General features: G+C 39.9%; 1 protein-coding gene and 1 pseudogene across 1 annotated transcript; both read right to left on the bottom strand.

The window, feature by feature from the left end:
• Nucleotides 1-1,407: 1,407 nt before the first annotated feature.
• LOC118209467 (extracellular calcium-sensing receptor-like) lies at nucleotides 1,408-8,728 on the bottom strand. Its single transcript, XM_035384787.1, has 6 exons — nucleotides 8,513-8,728; nucleotides 7,532-7,826; nucleotides 3,698-4,495; nucleotides 3,006-3,227; nucleotides 2,791-2,914; nucleotides 1,408-2,507 (listed from the first exon to the last, which is right to left on the bottom strand). The coding sequence occupies exons 1-6, from the start codon at nucleotides 8,701-8,703 to the stop codon at nucleotides 1,594-1,596; spliced, it is 2,544 nt and encodes an 847-aa protein (XP_035240678.1). The 5' UTR covers nucleotides 8,704-8,728; the 3' UTR covers nucleotides 1,408-1,593.
• A 3,540-nt stretch (nucleotides 8,729-12,268) lies between these two features.
• On the bottom strand, nucleotides 12,269-17,749 carry LOC118209475 (annotated as a pseudogene).
• Nucleotides 17,750-22,037: the final 4,288 nt, after the last annotated feature.

Below are 22,037 nucleotides of genomic sequence, written 5' to 3'. Positions count from 1 at the left end.
CCCTTAGTGGTCGGCACGGCTGGCCTAGATTGTTCAACTAAGATATTCCATTGCTCCTGCAACCAAATTCTGAGTTGAAAACAGGAACTCGGTGTTCTAGCTTCATTAGTAGACAATTCAGAACAACTATGCCGAATACTGAGTTTCGCAGCGCCACCATTGTCACGCTGGTCGCGCATTTACCAAGCACCGCCTCCCTGCAGTCTCACCTGTAACTACACCGCCCACGCATGACACACATGATACAATAGATGAGAGCAGCCCATCTGGGTACTTTGCCCTTGCGTCATGCCCCCGCCCCTTTTTTGGGTGAAAGCGGCCCCTCTAGTTTGACTGGCGGTAAATGCAAATTCCAAGGTCTTTGCCAATTTAATAGCATAAAATAGGAATACCGTATTGCTTTTTAGCTATTAGGAGCCCAAATCCTATGGCCAGTCAGGCAAATAATTATGTTATGTCATTGCCGATCAACGATCGGCGTCGTTATATAGAAAAAAATTAAAGAAACAGCGAGCTAGCTGTTAGCTAACTTAACCCTTTTGTTACAGGCTAACATTAAATTGGGATTTCCTTGGCTTTTCAATATGTACTGCCCTTTCAATGCAACATCAACATTCACTACTTTGACTTGTAACATTATAACTGCTGACTTTAACATCATTAACTAACCTGTGATGAAGTGTTTGCCACAGACGTACGGTACACTCATTCACTTCCATTTCTGTACGTTCATATATTTCTAGTTAGCGAGCTAGATTTGTTCCTACTTCTAAATAACAAGAATGGATCTGATTTTGCAAGCTAGACAGCAAGCTAACAAATTCATGAACGGTAGAAAATCACAGTAGTTAGCTTGGATTGGCTCACATTTGGATTGCCTGACTAATAGTTACCTATGTTAGACTACATCAATTCCGTGCGACTTCTTTGACGATCAGTGAAATTAACTGATTCGTGTAACAAAACAAACAAATGAATGATAACGTTAATTCACTGAATGCATAATATAGTCTAACCCAGTTTACTGTAAATTAGCCAGCTATGGGGACCATTCGCTCTTAACCAGCTAGTTAGCTAACATTTGTCAGCCTGCTTATTTAACTTAGATGCGTTAGATCTAATGGCCGGGGCCTGCAGCCACAGATCTATTCTTTTACTGTCCTTCGCTCATTGGGGAAGTAAAGAAAATTGTAAACTGGGGTTTTTTTATTGTTTGACGTGCATAATACGACGCAGCAGCTTTTAGGCATGGTGCCAGTAGATTGCTCTGCTCTCATCTTTGACCTGCAAAAAAAAACAAACAAACTTGCAAGTCAAGATCAAATCTTGCTAATTTGCTTGGTGCATTTCAGTAAAGACTGAACAATTGCACAGAAACACAAACACCAGAAAATGCAAACACCCTGATTCATCAATCCTTTATTGCTGATATGAAATCTCTGATGAGATACAGATAAAAAATGGTCCTCAAAAAATTTTAGAGATATGCACTTTTTCACTCAAAAGAATATACAGCAGAAGAAGTATGACCTAATGAACTTTTAAAATACAATGGACGTTACTGACAACGTTACTGACATTTCTTCATGAGCTTCAGAAAGATTTTGATGGCATTTTCCCCATCATGTGCTTTTTGGTATTTTGCTCAGGCCGAAACAATATTATGAAGCATTTAGGGACAAAAATGCAAACAGTCAGACCAAAGCTAGAAGCTAAAATTGCAAAGATCTCCACAGCTACAGTGAACTTTCCTGGTGAGCTGACATAAGCTGGTATAAAGGTGATCCAAACTGCACAGAATATGAGCATGCTGAATGTGATGAATTTGGCTTCATTGAAGTTGTCAGGCAGCTTACGAGCCAGAAAAGCTAAAAAAAAACACAATATAGAGAGGAGTCCAATATAACCCAGCACAGCCCAGAACCCCACTGTTGATCCGACATCGCATTCTAGAATGATCTTTTCTTTGTAGTGAATCATGTTCTTACTAGGGAAAGGAGGGGATATTGTTAACCAAAGCACACAAATAAGGACCTGTATGAGAGTGAAAGCAAGAACACTCAGTCTCTGCTGCAGAGGCCCAAACCACTTCATGACATTACTGCCTGGAAGTGTAGCCCTGAAGGCCATTAACACCACTATTGTTTTTCCCAGAACACATGAGATGCAGAGGACAAAGGTAATCCCAAATGCAGTGTGGCGCAGCATACAGGACCACTCAGAGGGCCGACCGATGAAGGTAAGAGAGCAAAGGAAACACAGTTTCAATGAAAAAACCAACAGAAAACTCAGCTCTGAGTTATTGGCTTTCACAATGGGAGTGTCCCTGTGTCTGTAAAACACAGCAGCCACTGTGATGGCCATGCAAGCCCCAGTCACCGAACAAGCCGCCAGAATGATCCCCAGAACCTCGTGGAAGGACAAGAATTCAACAGGTTTGGGTACACATTCATCCTTCTCAATATTTGTCCAGTAGTCCACTGGGCAGGTGATACACTCCAGGGAATCTGCACAAAAGAGAGAAAACCTCAGTAAGAAGAGGTCAGGGCATGAAAAACAGGTCCTCAGAGTTGTGGGATTGAAACATGTGACTAGTATTATGCTTCAGATCTTTACACTGATATAAAACCCATCAACATTGGTCTAAGCTCATAAAGTTACTGGAGTGTCCCCCAACATGTGAGAGCCTCCAAAGTACATTCAGAAAATATACATATTCCAAATTTACTTATGCTAAATGAAATATGTTTATTGTGCTACATACAGCTATTTATTCATGCTTCTCTGTACCTGTGACATTGCTGATTTCACCCTCAGCACAGGGCACACAGTCGTAGCAGCAGACAGGCCTTCCTCTCTGCACAGCCTTCCGAGTGCCTGGGGGACAACTCTCACTGCACACTGACACAGGCACCTTCAAACAAACAAATATCACAGCAATAGACATGAGCCAACTCTGACAAGCCATAACTGTCTAATGATATCACTTTAGAATTTGAAATTACCTGTGGCTGGCCACCTGCCCAGGTAATGTTCTTGTTCATGATCAACACCTGTCCATCTGGGGCAGATGTATCATAGTGGCCCACAGTCACAAACTCCATGTGCCCATCCCTCATCATCTGCCAGTTCACCAGCTCATAAATGGCCACCGGATCCCCATTGGCATCAAAGGAGACTTTGTACCCATTCCTGGAGAAGTTCACTGTCCTCAGGTGCCCCATGACCTGTTGGGAGGGAGTCAGAGGGCTGATAGTACACCTGCTAGTTACCAGAGCAATATCCAGTCAGCCTCCATGTTAACCATTCACTTATTTTTCCTGAATAAACACATCCTCACGCCCCCCCCCCCCCCCCCCCAGCAGTGGTATGTTCCTTTCCCAGATTTTTGTGGCCGGCATAAAAATTAGTCGGTCTTTCACATTCCACATCAGTAAATTCATCATGAAAATAACTGTTCTGCTGATTGAAAGGGATTTAAGTGACTGAATGCTGTTTTTTGTAGTGGCCTTTTAGATCGTAGCTTGTGTAGTGTTGGTTAAACTGTGCTTGCCGAGTTATTATTTGTAATCTGCATTGTAGTATTGAAAATTCTCTATATCACACTGGATAAGGGCATCAAACTCATACTAACAATAATTATAGTGTTGGTACCCATATCCATTATAGTTGAAAGTTTGTGCAATGGACTGTTTACCTGTTGTGGCTCAACTCGGATACTTGTGTAGCAGTGTGATGGAGCGTTAGGTTTGTCTGTGCAGATGATGCTGTGTATGGCATGGGCTATTGCATACACAGCCTTGTATACCATGTTAGAGATGCGCAGCTGGGATGTGTCTGTGTAGGGGTTCTGCAGATCTTGCAGATTTTGGTTTCCATCGCATGTTTTCTGGCCCGCTGAGGTCTGACTTCCCCCCAGGCTGCAGCCGAAAGCGCTCTCCCAGAACTCTGTAAGGAGTGGTGAGTGGGAAACCTGTGCCGGCCCCAGGTCCAACAGGAAGTCTCGCAGCCCTGGAATGACTGAGCGGGGGATGCCAAAACCGATGGCACCGGCAAACAGACGGAACTGCAACATTATGCGATTAGTGACCCAGGCCTCACTCCCAATCCACTGTAGTGGAGCCATCAGCATGCCTTCCAGCTCCGACAGCAAGACTAGCATGTCGCCTACAGCAATAAACGCCACAACGACGCGGGCTGTGGACCTGCTGATGACTTCTGCTATGTGTCGCACTTTTGCGCGAGGGCTGGTCATGTCGAACGCTTCTGAGTACTCCACGCAGATGCCCTCTGCCTGTGCAGCCTGCAGGAAGGCGGCCATCCCGTTGTTCCCATAGTCTGAGTCACTCCGCACCGCCCCGATCCAAGTCCAGCCAAAATGCTTGACTAGTCTAGCCAGGGCTTCTGCCTGGTAGTAGTCACTGGGGATGGTCCTGGAGAAGGTGGGGTGCTGCAGCTTGTCACTAAGACAGGCACAGGTGGCCAAATGACTCACCTACAGCTCCATGAATGAAAAGATGTACATCTTAATAGTGAATGTAACATTATTATAGCCATGAATATTATTATTCTACGTGACTATCTACAGGGCAGTTTATAAGTATTTGGACAGTGATGTTTTTTTTCAGCTCTCTACGACCGCAAATTGTATTTGAAATGAAACACTGAGTTAATGTTTTTTAACTGCGGTTAAAGTGCAGACTGTCAGGTTTAATTTTGCATCATCAGGGAAGATACAGTTTTTCACTGAAAAAGATTTGTAACCAAGGATCAAATGTCTTGTCTTTAATTAACCTCTTAGCATAATCCCCCTAGTGGTCGGCATGCCGGTGTTCCTAGATTGCTCAACTCAGAAATTAATTGCTCCTGCAACCAAAGTATGAGCTGAAAACAGAAACTCTGTTCTAGTTTCATTAGTAGACTATACACGGCAAGTATGGTGAATATGGAGTTTGGCAGCGCTACCATTGTCGCGCTGACCATTCATTTAACAAGCACCTTCTCCCTGCAGTCTCATCTGCAACTACACCCCCCACCCATGACATAATGGACAATATTGTCTATTTGGGCATTCACAGAAATATTCTTTCACTACTCAAAAATTGTATTCCGTCATAGAAAAAAGATAAACCCAACAATAGCCCTAAGATATGCCAATACAGCAGTCAAAACACTGCTCATTGAATAACAAAATAAACGAGACAGTTTAACAAATTATTGTGCCATGCCATTCTCCAGTCAATAGCTGGGACTAAATTTTGAATAAATAGATGGCAATGTGGCACAGTGGGTAAGGAACTGGGCTTGTAAACAAAAGGTCATAGGTTCGATTCCTGGGTAAGACGCTGCCGTTGTACCCTTGAGCAAGGTAGTTAACCTGCATTTCTTCAGTATATATCCAGCTGTATAAATGGATACAGTTTAAAATGCTTTGTAAAAGTTGTGTCGTCGCTCTGGATATCTGCTAAATGCATGTAATCTAGACAGCTTACCATTGGTTTAATGGTAAGGTTGTATATTTATAGAGTGGTCACATATTGTCTTGGATAATCCATTTGTGAAATATTCACGCATTTGTGATGCCTGGGCACCTTCCAATATAGCTGTGCTTAATACCACACATGTTGTTTACGATGTTGTCGCCTTTTTTAGTACAGTCTGGCTTGATCGACAATTAATCAACCCAATAGGTGACAAAATATGGTTTCTAACGATGTATCAAAAAATAGAAAATAGTTTGCGCTCTTGTCGAACAATCCAGAAAAACTCAGGTGCGTAAGCTAAATGCATATAAGATGAGATATAGAAAATGCACGCACACTGATATTAAACAAAGGAATGTCCACACTGAGGTTTAAGGATGCAAAAATCTTCTCAAATATTTAATGGTCCATAGTGCTGTACAAAACAAATGTGCCACCAAAAAGGTGCAGGGTGAGAAAAGAAAGAAAGAAACGTTTCGGTAAGATACCTTCTTCAGTCTGCCATAAAGAGGGCAAGGCACACACCTAATGATGTATAACATGTCCATGTTTTCTTTTTGAATAACGTTTTATAGCTCAACGTAACTGCAAGTTTTCTCATAATCGCATTCACTTACGCATTCACTCTGTGGTAACAATAAAAGACACTGCACCTGATGAAACTTTATCAATGATTTCTGTAATTTCTTGGAAAATATTATTATTATTGAGGACTTCTGAGCATAGCTAAGCCATATGTTTGCTGATAGACGTAGCTGACATTGTTTTCTTGAGTAAGACAGAACAGGAGGTGGCGACATAGCTCAGGAGGTAAGACCAATTGTCTGGCAGTCGGAGGGTTGCCGGTTCAATCTCCTGCCCTTGGCATGTTGAAATGTCCTTGAGCAAGACACCTAACCCCTAATTACTCTGGCGAATGAGAGGCATCAATTGTAAAGCGCTTTGGATAAAAGCACTATATAAATGCATTCCATTTACCAAATACGTGAATATATTGTGATTTACAGCAATGCATAATTTATACATTTTGGATAGATTTGGAGACGCTTGGTACACTGCTTAGTTTTTGCTTGATAGATCTTTAGTAGTTCTACATATCCACCCTTAGATTTTATGAACTTGTGGTCAAGAAGTTTTTGATCTAGGACATGTGTAGTTTAACCTGCTGTATATATACAATCTCTCAGTATTTCATTACAACCTAAAAAAGAACAAATTAATTTAGATTTTTTGCCTAGACAATTGCATTTGTGGCACTTTATTTCTGAAATACAATTAGTATTGTAAATGGTACAAATGTCTTGCTTCATTTAAGCCATTTTTCAAGTCTCTGTGGTGTTCACGTCTGGAGTTATAAAGCTTTAAATAGGGTACCCCCTAAATGGGCAAGGATTGGCAAAATTTGGCTTGTGCCTTAAGAGGTTAAATAGGGTACCCCTTAAATGGGCAAGAGTTGGCCAGATTTGCATGATTGGCATGTGCGCTAAGGGGTTAATATGATGTTAATTTGTCCAGATACTTTTGGTTCCTTAAAATGCATGAAATGTGCACAAAAAGGGCAGTACTTCCTACACGGATAACTCTATATGAATGTAAAGACCCTCAAATTAAAGCTGACATTCTGCACATTAATCTCATTCCATTGTTTCATTTCAAATCGATTGTGCTGGAGTTGATAGCCAAGACAACAAAAATTGTGTCCTTGTCCAAACACTTACGGATGGCACTGTATTTATTTATCTATTCAGCACTAGTATACTAGCACTGTGCAAAAATACCTGTAGCCATTCAGAAAGTTTTCCAGGAGGTATCTTGTATGCAAGATATAATGTGGCTAATTTGGGAAACGATAAGATCTCCATTTACAGAAACAGTAATCAAATTACCATGAAAGTAGCAGGCTTATTACAAAAAAATGTTTACTTATTGTATATTCTATATTAACAGCTAATCTCTTGGATTTATTTCAAATACATTTATGAGTGCAAGGGCTATATAATGATAATTTATTAGAACATGCCCACGAGGACTGGGCAGGAGGAGCTCACCTGGGGGATGCTGAAGGGTGCGAGAATTCTGGACATGGCGATGGTAGGAGAGGAGTTAGACTCGCCCACAACAGCATGCACAGTGGCAGACTTTGAGCAGGTCTGGTTGGGAAAGAAGACTGGCTCTATGCCATTGGTCAGCTGGAATGCCACCTTCACGGCTACTGGCACGGAGCCACAGGAGTCATGGATCTCGTAGCCCAGAGTTACACCTGGCAGGAGCTCTGAGCTGTTGTTGATTTCCATGATGGCAAAAACCATGGTTCTAGCAAAGCGTACTTCCCGGAAATCTAAACTGTTTTGAACAACAATATGATGTGAAAATAACAGAACATGTAATTTGTTGTTGTCCAAAAACAAGAATGTAAAAATATACCTTTAATTTTAATTTAATTAGACCTATTCTATACTAAAAAAGAGTGGAGCATTGCCTTGGTACGCCAGAAATATCAACAGATTATGGCAGAAGATGCTCTAGGAGTTATAATGAATGGTTCCAGATTGTCTATATATTTTATATTTATTTGACATCTAGAATTACAGAACATAAATATTTCTGAAATTGTTAAAGAAATATATATTTTTAATTATAAGAGAATACTTGACTGCTCTAAGCATGTGCACCAGCTTACCTTTAAGTTAAAACAGATGGTAAATAATGTGTGAAATAATCTAAATAATAATCTTGTAAATAATATGTGAAATAATAAAACAATGATGGCAACATACATAAAATAAACAAAACAACACAAACCTAACAAGCTTTTAAAGTGAAGAGTAAATCTTCACTACAATCCATTACGAAAAGTTTGGAGATCATATATGTTGAACAATATATATTACAATATATTTACATCCTGCAGTTCATCTAAGTAATGTATTTTATGATAGATTTTGTTTATATTTATGTATGTATCTCCTAAATCTAAAACATATCCACAGGCCTCCACATTTCAGAATGCTCTTCCTCTCTTTACTGACCTCCCCGTACACTGCGGCGCTTTGGGTCGGCTGGTGTAGTTGTTCTCAGTGGTGATCACATAGTAGTGGATTTGAAAAACGCCTCCGATCACAAAGTCCCCAGGTTGGGAGAATGAAGCAGGCCTGGGGGTGCCCTGCATTGTGCACCCCAACCCTGACCCTCCCTTTGCCAGGGTGAGAACTCCAGCCATCAGTGCCAGAACCACTGTACTCCACATCACCTCCATGCTTTAATAACAGGATGTGATGCTCTCACATGTTTAAATACCCTCCTGGAGCACAGCCCCCTGATCTCATGGAGAGGAAGAGGCATTCCCTTCTGGGGGAAAAACATGTAGAGGAGTGGCTATGTATTATTTACAAAAGTACGAACTGTCATGATTCCATTTTTCATGTTTTTGGTCTCCAATCCTTATAAGTATCCTCTTCTCACCACACAGGCATGCTCAACCACATGCAATTGTAAAACTGATCTGAGAAGTGTGCTTTAAACTCACTGACACCTGAATCAATAAGCTCCCTGAATTAGATGCAACAATAATTACTATCACTGGCACCTCTCTGCTGGTTCAAAATTGCCACATTACATAATTACATAAAATATTTTGTTCCAAATATTACATAAATCATATTGACTGCCCATAAAATGAAATTAAAATTCTGAAAAACATTTATTCTGATATGGTCACGATATTGCATTTTAAATTGATTAAAGTCAGAAGATTAAAAAATTGCATACGTATAAGTAATTAATTAATTTAAAGCAGCCAAGTTTTCCTGAGTAACGATTGCTCATAAATGCCAGACTAGTCCAAACTGTGCATCCTCTAGATGAACATCCACACCTGGTGTGGGAATATGGGACACGGGTGGGAGCCACGTACGTATATCCTGCAATCACATGGACTGGACTGGTTGTCTACCACAAATACATTTTAAAATACTCAACAAAAGATAGTACGTGAAAATTGGACATCTATTCCAGTTATACTAGTCAGTCCAGTCAAATTTATTTTTGCACATTTAATTTTTTCCTTAATAATAAAACCACACAAATTTCTGGAATTGTTATTTTAGTGATGAACATAGTTAAGTGTGCTGATTTTTTTAATTTAATATTTGCAGAATTTTATTAATTCCAGTAAATGCACTAAATGTATACATTTTGTATTTGCAGTTTACCTCCTTCATGTAATTCAACAATTATAATGTGTTATAATTGTGAAAATTTTTGTTAAAACTGTATCCTCAGTATTCCTTTTCTTTCAATCTTCTCAGCATGTAAAAGTAATCAAGTTTTTTATTATTAATTTTTAAAAAAAATTAAGTTAATAGAGCAATGCCAAAGTGTGTGGGCAAGAGCATTTAGGTCTGGTCTTTTGAAATATCCTGCTGTCCTTTGGTTTTTGAATTTTTGCCTTTGCACATCCTTGGATTACTCTGGGACAAAAGCTGGGATTTGGTATCTGCTTTCATTCTTTTCTTGTGTGACTGCCCATGTGTGTAACCTTTGTTAATTGTTTTAAGGTAGTTGAACATCGTCTTTAGATTAGACATGAATATTTTTGCACAACTTTATTTTAATCATTTGTGACCTAATTATAGAAAACATTTGTGGACATGAAAATATATTTATTTATAGCTGAGACTTAACTTTTCATTTGCTGCCGGATAAAATATTGTAAAATAAATTATGCCAGAGAAATGACAGAACCATGACAGAATATATTTAGGCCTAAGAGTGTTTTTAATAGACTTCATGATGACATTTCTTAAGCATCTGCATACTGTACAATGCACAAAATAGCCTACAATGACAAAATATAAAGACGATACATACAAATGCATAGCTATACAATGCAAAATAAATAGCTCAAACAATCAACAGTCATCTGTATTTGCAGGAAATGACATACTGAAAGAGCACCACTAACAGGGGTCCCCCACAGAGGTTGTTGATATGTTGGAAATTTAAAAAAATAATATTAACAGCCTGCTGTTCATTAACCAATTGATTGTATTTGTTCACCTCAGACCTGAGGTTCATATATATATTTAAGTCAACTTTAACTTCAGGCTACGTGGTGAAATGTAACAGCTGAAAAGAGAAAACATCAGTCAGGAACCAGAGAATATTGTACAGTGTTGTGATAGATTTACCAATATAGGCAGGCTGTTTGTGTCATATAACATTTAATTGTACTGAATTATCTAACTTTGTGTTAACTTTTAAAGATATTAAGACTGTTAGGTGTACTCCCGCCGTGTGTGTTTTTACCCCACCCACAGGGTTAAATGTAACATTTCACTCCTGGTACTTTCAGTCAGATTGCTAGCGAATGGTATGTCCCAGAAATGTAATTGTTGTGGGTAATCATAGCCAAGGGATGTAGGCTGTTTGTATTAAAAATGCTGAATCTATTTCTAGAAATATTTTCACAATTGAGCCAAATACAAAAACCATTAGCTAGTTCCCCACTCTCCCCAAACTGCCAGCTTACTAAAGGAAACACTTAAGTAATGAGGGCTACAACGTTTTTTTTGAAAGAAGGTGCTTCCACATGGGTGTTGTTCCACAATTAAGTGAGTTAATTAATAATCATTACAGCTTGCTCATGGTTGTGTACAAAAATGCTGGACAGAGAAACTTGACTGATATGGTATTTTGGCTGCCATGTCTTGTAGAAAAGCTCTCAGTGTCTTTGAAAGAGGAGTGCTTGGCGGAGCATGTTTGTTAGGAGCTTTTAAGTGACTTAGACTGCTGAAATTTGTTCATAAATAGGGCCAATAATTTGTCTTCTTTTGTATTCTCACATGGTACTTCAGTTCTCTGTCAGCTAGAGGTTGCAATGTCCTTTTTATTAAGCCCCTTCTGAAACAATTATCCCATTTGGAGCACCTAAGTTTATAAAGTAATTGCCACTAATTAATTAATATTTTATAGATGATGATTAATAGTGATGTTTACAAGGACAGTCACATGATAAATTCAACTCGATTACTTACTACTGTGGACATGCTGCAGTATTTTTAAGTGTTGTAAAAACGCATGATGTGTTTTGTTAGAAGCAGTGAGAAATGCCCACAATAAAAATTAGAGCAGTTATATAACACTTGGCAAAAAAGTCTAATAAAATAATTAACTAATCATCATCTTAAATCAAGAATTTAATAAGAATAAAGTGTCTTGCTGCAAAAATCAAAAAAGCAAAAACATGCACACACATCAACCCTTTTTGGATAAAATTGGATACCCCTGCTTTATGTGGTTGCATTTTTCTGTTTTACATATAAGTCAAGTTCCAATCTTGCTACTTTGCTTGGTGCATTTTCAATGAGGACTGGACAATTGTGTATTATACACAAACACCAGAAAACAGAAGCACCCTGATTAATCAATCTTTATTGCTGGTATAAAATCCCTGAGGGTCTGTGGCTCCAGCTAAATTAAAATTAGAGATGAAAAATATTTGGTCCTCCAAGATATTTAGATATATGCAATTTTCACTTAAAGAAATATACATAAGAAATCAAAAAGAAATGTCAAATACAATCATTAATCAACATTACTGAGATTTGCTTCTGTGCTTCAGAAAGATTTTGATGGCATTTTCCCCATCATGTGCTTTTTAGTATTTTTCTCAGGCCGAAACAATATTATGAAGCATTTAGGCACAAAAATGCAAACAAACAAACCAAAGCTGGAAGCTAAAATTGCAAAGATCTCCACAGCTACAGTGAACTTTCCTGGTGAGCTGACATAAGCTGGTATAAAGGTTATCCAGACTGCACAGAATATTAGCATGCTGAATGTGATGAATCTAGCTTCATTGAAGTTGTCAGGCAGCTTACGAGCCAAAAAAGCTAAAGCAAAGCACAATATAGAGAGGAGGCCAATATAACCCAGTACAGCCCAGAACCCCACTGCTGATCCTACATCACATTCTAGAATGATCTTTTCTTTGTAGTGCTTCATGTTCTTGTTGGGGAAAGGAGGGGATATTGTTAACCAAAGCACACAAATAAGGACCTGTATGAGAGTGAAAGCAAGAACACTCAGTCTCTGCTGCAGAGGCCCAAACCACTTCATCACATTACTACCTGGAAGTGTAGCCCTGAAGGCCATTAACACTACTACTGTTTTTCCCAGAACACAAGAGATGCAGAGGACAAAGGTGATCCCAAACGCAGTGTGGCGTAGCATGCAGGACCACTCAGAGGGCCGGCCGATGAAAGTAAGAGAACAAAGGAAACACAGTTTCAATGAAAAGACCAGCAGGAAGCTGAGCTCTGAGTTGTTGGCTTTCACAATGGGAGTGTCCCTGTGTCGGTAAAACACGGCAGCCACTGTGATGGCCATGCAGGCCCCAGTCACAGAACAGCCAGTCAGGATGATCCCCAGAACCTCGTGGAAGGACAAGAACTCAACAGGTTTGGGTACACATTCATCCTTCTCTGCATTCGTCCAGTAGTCAGCTGGGCAGGTGATACAGTCCAGGGAATCTGCACAAAAGAAAGAAAACCTCAGTAAGAAGAGGTCAGGGCATGAAAAACAAGTCCTCAGAGCTGTGGGATTGAAACATGTGACTAGTATTATGCTTCAGATCTTTACACTGATATAAAACCCATCAACATTGGCCTAAGCTCATAAAGTTGCAGGTGTGTCACCCAACATGTGAGAGCCTCCAAAGTACATTCAAAAAATATACATATCCTAAATTTACTTACAGTATTCTAAATGCAATATATTTATTGTGCTACATTCAGCTAATATTCAGCTAATTATTCTTGCTTCTCTGTACCTGTGACATTGCTGATTTCTCCCTCAGCACAGGGCACACAGTCGTAGCAGCAGACAGGCCTTCCTCTCTGCACTGCCTTCCGAGTGCCTGGGGGACAGCTTTCACTGCACACTGACACAGGCACCTTCAAACAAACAAATATCACAGCAATAGACATGAGCCAACTCTGACAAGCCAGCATAACTGTCTAATGAAATCACATTTGAATGTGAAATTACCTGGGGCTGGCCACCTGCCCAGGTAATGTTCCTGTTCATGATCAACACCTGTCCTTCTGGGGCAGATGCATCATAGTGGCCCACAGTCACAAACTCCATGTGCCCATCCCTCATCACCTGCCAGTTCACCAGCTCATAAGTGGCCACCGGATCCCCATTGGCATCAAAGGAGACTTTGTACCCATTCCTGGAGAAGTTCACTTTTCTCAGGTGCTCCATGACCTGATGGGAGGGAGTCAGAGGGCTGATAGTACACCTGCTAGTGACCAGAGCAATTTCCACTCATCATCCATGTTAATCATTTAGTCATTTTTCCCCAATAACCACATCCTCACGCCCCCCCCCCCCCCCCCCCCCCCCCTCCACGTCCCCAGCAGTGGTATGTTCCTTTCCTAGATTTTTGTGGCCGGCGTAAAAATTAGTCAGTCTTTCACATTCCACCTCAGTAAATTCATCATGAAAATAACTGTTCTGCTGTTTGAAAAGGATTTAAGTGACTGAATGCTATTTTTTGTAGTGGCCTTTTAGGTTGTAGCTTGTGTAATGTAGGTTAAACTGTGCTTGCTGAGTTAGTATTTGTACCCTTGTAACGAAGAACCATATAAATGCTAACTGTTTTATTTTTGGAAAATCAAACATTTATTTTTTGGCGTTTATGTTTAAACACCCAGAGTTCCACAGTTGAAACATATTTAGGTATTGCCTAATGTTTGTTATTATATTGATTATTTCTTTTGATTTCATTTTTAAAACATTTTTATTAATGTTTTAATTTCTGTAATGTGGAAGAACAGTACATCTCCATGGAAAACCGCATAAAACTCGGTGAAGAGCTGCAGTGTCCTCTCCTCCGTGATTTTGCTGCAATCTTTATTGCATGAACCGGCACATACTTTCCCCATGTCAACTAAAGAATGAAACAGATCTGTGAGCTAACGTATTGACAACATAAGTAGCTAAGTTCAAGACAGTCAATAACAGCTGACATTAACGTTATCGATAATGTAAAAAAATTTTAGCGTTCGCTAATAGCAGGCATGAGACACCAAGCTATTATCAACCCGGAGCTTTAGCTTACCCTAATTTAGTTAACATTAGCTAGCTAGTTAACGGTATGCTGATCAATCTTCAAAACAGTGAAGTGGGCATGTAAACGGCATTGATAAAAAATGGATATATACAGTTCTTCGTTGCAAGGATTCATTTGTAATCTGCATTATAGTACTGAATACTCTCTAAATCACACAGGATAAGGGCATCAGACTCATAATAACAATAATCATCGTGTTGATACCCATATCCATTATAGTTGAAAGTTTGTGCAATGGACCGTTTACCTGTTGTGGCTCAACTCGGATACTTGTGTTGCAGTGGGGTGGAGAGTTAGGTTCGTCTGTGCAGATGACGCTGTGTATGGCATGGGCTATTGCATACACAGCCTTGTACACCATGTTGGAGATGCGCAGTTGGGATGTGTCTGTGTAGGGGTTCTGCAGATCTCGCAGATTCTGGTTTCCATCACATGTTTTCTGGCCCACTGCAGTCTGACTTCCCCCCAGGCTGCAGCCGAAAGCACTCTCCCAGAACTCTGTGAGCAGCGGTGAGTGGGAAACCTGTGCCGGCCCCAGGTCCAACAGGAAGTCCCGCAGCCCTGGAATGACTGAGCGAGGGATGCCAAAGCCGATGGCACCGGCAAACAGACGGAACTGCAACAATATGTGGTTAGTGACCCAGGCCTCACTCCCAATCCACTGTAGCGGGGCCATCAGCATGCCTTCCAGCTCCGACAGCAAGACCAGCATGTCGCCTGTGGCTACGAACGCCACAACGACGCGGGCCGTGGACCTGCTGATGACCTCTGCCACACGTCGCACTTTTGTACGGGGGTTGGTCCTGTAGAGCGCCTCTGAGTACTCCACGCAGATGCCCTCTGCCTGTGCTGCCTGCAGGAAGGCGGCCATCCCACTGTTCCCATAGTCTGAGTCGCTCCTCACCGCCCCAATCCAAGTCCAGCCAAAATGCTTGACTAGTCTAGCCAGAGCAGCTGCCTGGAAATAGTCACTGGGTATGGTCCTGGAGAAGGTGGGGTACTGCAGCTTGTCACTAAGACAGGAACAGCTGGAAAAATGGCTCACCTATAGCTCCATGAAAGGAAAGATGCACATCTTAATAGTAAATGTAACATTATTATAGCCATGAATATTAGTACATCAAAATATCTCTCTACATGTCTATCTACAGTTTAGTTCATAAATATTTGGATAGTGATATTTTTTTTAGCTCTGTAGTACCGCAAATAGGATTTGAAATGAAACTCTGAGTTAAAGTTTTTAACTGCAGCTAAAGTGCGGACTGTCAGTACTAATTTTACATCATCAGGGAAGACACAGTGTTTCACTGTCAACGATTTGTAGCCAAGGACTAAATATGTTGACCTTAATTAGTATGTTAATTTGTCTAAATACTTTTGGTCCCCTAAAATGCAAGAAATGTGAACAGAAATGGCTTTACTTTTGTACTCAGATAACTTGATGTGAATGTAAAGACCCACAAATTAAAGCTGACATTCTGCTCTTTAAACTTATATTCATTGTTTCATTTCAAATCGATTGTACTGGAGTTGATAGCCAAGACAACAAAAATTGTGTCCCTGTGCAAACGCTTACGAACGGCACTGTATTTATTTATCTATTCAGTACTAATATACTAGCACTGTGCACAAATACATGCAGCCATTCAGAAAGTATTCTAGGAGGAATCTTGAATGCAAGATATAATGTGGCTAATTTGGAAAACGAGGAAACGATGAGATGTCCATTTACAGAGAACAGTAATAAAACCAAATTACCATGAAAGTAGCAGGCTTATTACTAAAATATTTACTTATTGTATATTCTATATTAATAGCTAATCTCTCTGATTTTATTTCAAATACATTTATGAGTGCAAGGGTTATATAATGACAATTTATTGGAACATGCACACAAGGCCTGGGCAGGAGGAGCTCACCTGGGGGATGCCGAAAGGTCCAAGAATTCTGGACATGGCCATGGTAGGAGAGGAGTTAGACTCGCCCACTACAGCATGCACAGTGGCAGACTTTGAGCAGGTCTGGTTGGGAAAGAAGACTGGCTCTATGCCATTGGTCAGCTGGAATGCCACCTTCACGGCTACTGGCAAGGAGCCACAGGAGTCATGGATCTGGTAGCCCAGAGTTACACCTGGCAGGAGCTCTGAGCTGTTGTTGATTTCCTTGATGGCAAAAACCATGGTTCTAGCAAAGCGCACTTCCCGGAAATTTAAACTGTTTTGAACAACAATATGACGTGAACATAACAGAACATGCAGTAAATTGTCCAAAGACAAGAATAAAGTAAAAGTATACCTTTTATTTTAATTTTATTAGACATATTCTATATTTAGATAATAAAAAAGAGTGGAGCATTGCCTTGCTATGTCAGAAAGATCAACAGATTATGGCAGAAGGTGGTCTTGGAGTTATAATGAATGGTTCCAGATTGTCTATATATTTTATTTTTATGTGACTTTTAAAATAACAGAACATAAATATTTCTGAAATTGCTAAATAAATATATAAATTTAATTATAAGAGAATACTTGACTGCTCTAAGCATGTCCACCGGGTTACCTTTAAGTTGAAACAGATGGTAAATAATGTGTGAAATAATCTAAATACTAATCTTGTAAATAATATGTGAAATAATAAAACAGTGATGGAAACATGCATAAAATAAACAGAACACAAACTTAACAAGCTTTTAAAGTGAAGTGTAAATCTTCATACAATTCATTACAAAACCTTTGGAGATCATATATGTAGAACAATATATATTACAATATATTTAGATCCTGCTGTTCATCTAAATAATGCATTTTATGACAGATTTTGTTTATATTTATTGTGTATCTCCTAGATATAACACATATATCCACAGGCCTCCACATTTCAGAATGCTCTTCCTCTGTTCACTGACCTCCCTGTACAGTGCGGCGCTTTGGGTCGGCTGGTGTAGTTGTTCGCAGTGATGATCACATAGTAGTGGATGGGAAAAACTCCTCCGATCACAAAGTCCCCAGGTTCGGAGAATGAAGAAGGCCTGGGGGTCCCCTGCAGTGTGCACCCCAACCCTGAACTTCCCTTTGCCAGGGTGAGCTCTCCAGCCATCAGAGCCAGAACCAGTGTGCTCCACATCGCCTCCATGCTTTCAGGTCAGGATGTCGTGCTCTCTCATGTTTAAATACCCTCATGAAGCACAGCCCCCTGATCTCATGGAGAGGGAGAGGCATTCCCTTCTTGGGGAAAGTAGGTAGAGGAGTAGCTATGTATTATTTATAAAATTACCAACTGTCATGATTCCATTTATTTATTTATTTTTTGTCTCCAATCCTCATAAGATTCCTCTTCTTACCACACAGGCATACTCAACCACAAACAATTGTAAAACTGAACTGAGGAGTGTGCTGTAAACTCAATGACACCTGAACCAATTAGCTCCCTGAATTTGATGCAGCAATAATTATTATCACTGGCAACTCTCTGCTGGTTCAGAATTGCCACATTACATAATTTAACCCCATATATAATGTGGCAAATATTACATAAATCATATTTACAATACGTACAAAATGAACTGAAAATTCTGAAAAACATTTATTCTGATGTGGTCAAAATATTGCATTTGAAAATGATGGTAAATTTAGAAGATAAAGAATTGCCTACATATAAGAAATGAATTTATTTAAAGCAGTCATGTTTTTCCTGAGTAACGATTGCTCAGTCCAAACTGTGCATTCTCTGGATGGAAATGCACACCTGGTGTGGGAACATGGGACACGGGTGGCGGCCACGTACGTATTGTGGCAGACGGCAGGGAGAGGTGAGGGGAGTGTTAATTGAGGGCAGATATGTTGCAGCCCGCTGGCTCCACTCCCGAGCCTTATATGGACTTTCTGCCCCAACGAGGCAAGCCTGGGCTTCATTAAGCCATTAAGTGCATGGGGATAAAAGGGGAAGCGGGTTGCACAAACAGCGCAAAGTACCGAGAGGGAAACACGTGTTGCGGAGACTGAGAGAAAGCTAAGAAAAATCTGTGTGATTACCTGTTGTGACCTGGACTGTCTGACTAACCCCGCTGTGTACCGGACTGTTTCGGCTGAGGACCTGGTTTTTTGGATTACCCCTGGAATACGGAGAAAGGACAACGAGAACGGATTGTGGACTGTGAATTGGTTGCTGAACGTCCCCCTTTCCCTCCGTGTGTAAATTTCCCTAATATTCCCCAATTGCACTCTAGTTGTGTTTCGTGGGCGTGTTTAGTTATTGAATTGGTGACGTGGAAACCCCATACCCGTGAGCCTGCCACAGTATATACTGCAATCACATGGACTGGACTTGTTAATTCTGTGTATATCATGGCTGTCTACCACAAATAAATATTAAAATACTGAACAAAAGACAGTATGGGAAAATTGGACATATTTCAGTCATACCAGTCATTCTAGTCAAATTTATTTTTGCACATTCATTTTTTTCCTTAAAGGAGTAACATAGTGGTTGAACGTGACACTTCCCAGTTGTCTTTAGGCAACAACAAAACAAATGTGCATAATTTTTTTATTATTCAGTCATTTCAACGTACTTTAAAACGTATTTTTCTAAGCCTAAATTTCCCACTATAAAAGTTCACCCGAACCGTCTGGGCGTGGTAATGAGAACTGTCAGTTAGCTATAATTGACAGACCATGCCCCGTTACCATAGCTACCCCCATGATACGCGCTCTTTTTGGAAGACTGAATTTTCAAAAGCTAGCTAGCTTAGTAGTATATCAAGTATTGATAGATAGCTAAGGTAAGGACGTTGACTTATATCAAATTATAATTTTTGCTATCTCGCTAGCCAAGTTAAGATAAAAGCACAACTATAACGTCCTCATAAAAGCAAACTAGCTAGCTAACGTTATCGATAACATTGCCTTATGAAAGCAAACTACCTAGCTAGCTAATGTTAGCTAGCTAGCTAAATTAATATAACCATAAATAATCTAATAGTCCTTAAAAGGCACTCTAAGTGAACACTCTTTAAGTGAACCTAACGTTAGTCAAATATTTGCATTGTCTTGCCTGTAAGCCAGCGGCGCAAACTATGGGTCTCAAGTTATCCATGGGTTTACGGGGCGTGGAAAGGGGAGTGGTTACTGTATTCGTGACGCACCAAGTTGACAACTTTCTCAACCGGTTGAAAATAGGACGATAAATTTAAAACACATATTTCTCCAAAAATACAGAACGGACATATTTAATACTTTACTCATTGTGTTTCTTCAATGCCTCTTGTGCAAATAGCACATAAAACCGAGAAAGTGTGAAAATCACCATGGTACCCCTTTAATAATAGAGCCACACACACATACATTTTTGGAATTGTTATTTTTTCAGTGATGAACGTAATTATATGTGCCGATATTTTTATTTATTATTTGCAGAAGTTTATTAATTCCAGGAAATGTACCGAATGTATACATTTTGTATTTGCAGTTTTCCTCCTTCACGTAATTCAACAAGCTTTTGTGTTATTATTGTGAAAATTTTTGTTAAAATTGTATCCACAATATTCCAAAAGTACCAGAACTTTCGGGGTGGGGTGCAAGCGCTGAATATTTCTGATTGGTCAACTACTCGCAGTGTTTTATTTCAACCGCCATTTTAAAAAATATGCAGCCGCAAACCGATTTATTTTCATAATAATAACTTGAATTCAAACTTGTATGATATACGACACAGTAGCCTACTTTTTGTTATAGCCTGCCAACGTCTTGGAACAGATGAGAAATTAAGATTCTGGATTACAACATGTGTGCTCTTCTGTTCTTTTCTTGCTTTAGTACTCGTTTTATAAAATGTTAAGCATTCGTGCTGGGACAGCATATTACGTACCAAAACATTCAAACGGTTTAATTCAGTTGCTGAATATTTTCTTCTGGATTTTCTTTGTTATAATTGACTCAAAATGTTTGATACAGTTATGTGAGGTATGCGGTAGTTCTAGTTGGTGATACAGTAAAAGCAAACTGGAAATCACCTTTTGCGCTTTTTGTCAGGGTAAAATAATAGGTTAATTCTAGTAATCGTCCCTTTTGCTTTTTCTGCCATAATTTCACTCTGCGATTCTTCAATTCCACAAAAAGACCAGGAAGACTATGGACTAATTTATGGTGCATGGTTCGCATCTGGAGGGCACACTTCGCTGCTCCGCTAGCAGTAACTTTGAAGGAAAGCAAATGGTGGCTGTACCAATGCAATATTAATTTAAATTTTCACGCAAATCCGAGTTTTCATTCTATATATACTTGTCATTTTGCGATTAGCCTCTATGGAATTGACGATGAGAGTCGAAGTAATCAATTCAACAGCAAGTTGTTTACGACGTGTGCATGTTTTCTGCTGTTGTTACCAGTTATTTGTGGAATGTGAATGCATTCTGTCGCCTTGGATGTCAAGACATGAAAGTGAATGTTTGCATAAAAACATAATGAATGTGTTTGAGAGGAAATATAAAACAGTTTCAATCTGACTATTAGCCTGTTATATCGTATTTGTTGCATAACAACGGTCCAAGTCGAACTACCAACAAGAGTTTTGCTTGACAACGGTAAAATATGCCCAAACGGCCGTGGAAGAATATTTCAATTTCAGGTGATTAAGTCGATAAAAATCAATAAATACTAAAGTAACCATATATAGTCATTGTTGGTAACCTGTTGTATAAGTGGAATAAACCCCTCCGGGCTGTCCCGGTTATTAGAAAATAATGTAGGCTACTTTGGTGGTAGTATGGGGTTACGGAAGAAATCATATGACAGATGGACCGACGATGAAGTCGCTTTTTCATACATCAGTAGACTAATTTGCCTAATCTTCACGGGTCTTTAGACCACAGTGGAAACGCAGACAACAATGGGCTGAAGGAACCTTTTAGTTCCTTAAAAAGTAGTTCCTGGGACTAAAAGTTCTGGGTCCTTTGGGTGGAAACGCGGCTTTAACTTCAACTGAATACACATTCCCACACTCACACTCTATGATTTCCCACACTCACACTCTGTAACTGCTTCCTATTGTTAGAGACAAATGGCCCTCACTTGTGGCTGTCTCGTTGAGATTTGTACGGAACGCTTGTCGTGGCACCATGGCGAGTCTCCCTTTGCACATTGAAATAAAACATTTTCAATTGGAAAGTGGTCCTCAGCGTGTTACTGCACCTTTCCTGACTTGGTTCCACACGGGAGAAGATTCCCAACAGACATGGCGACGAGGATGGGATAGGAAACATCTCCTGGTTGGATCAATGATAATCAACTTGAGGGTGAGTATTATTTTACTTACCACCCTCATTTAGGTGTTGGTTGTCCTTGAACCAAATAGTGGAGTGACTCCTATTTCTTTAATAAAGGAAGAGTGTGGAAAGGGACAGTGTAGTGATTGAACCA

Source organism: Anguilla anguilla, chromosome 12 (genome assembly GCF_013347855.1).
Source record: "Anguilla anguilla isolate fAngAng1 chromosome 12, fAngAng1.pri, whole genome shotgun sequence".
Lineage (NCBI taxonomy): Eukaryota > Metazoa > Chordata > Actinopteri > Anguilliformes > Anguillidae > Anguilla > Anguilla anguilla.
This window is presented reverse-complemented; position numbering and strand designations above follow the sequence as displayed.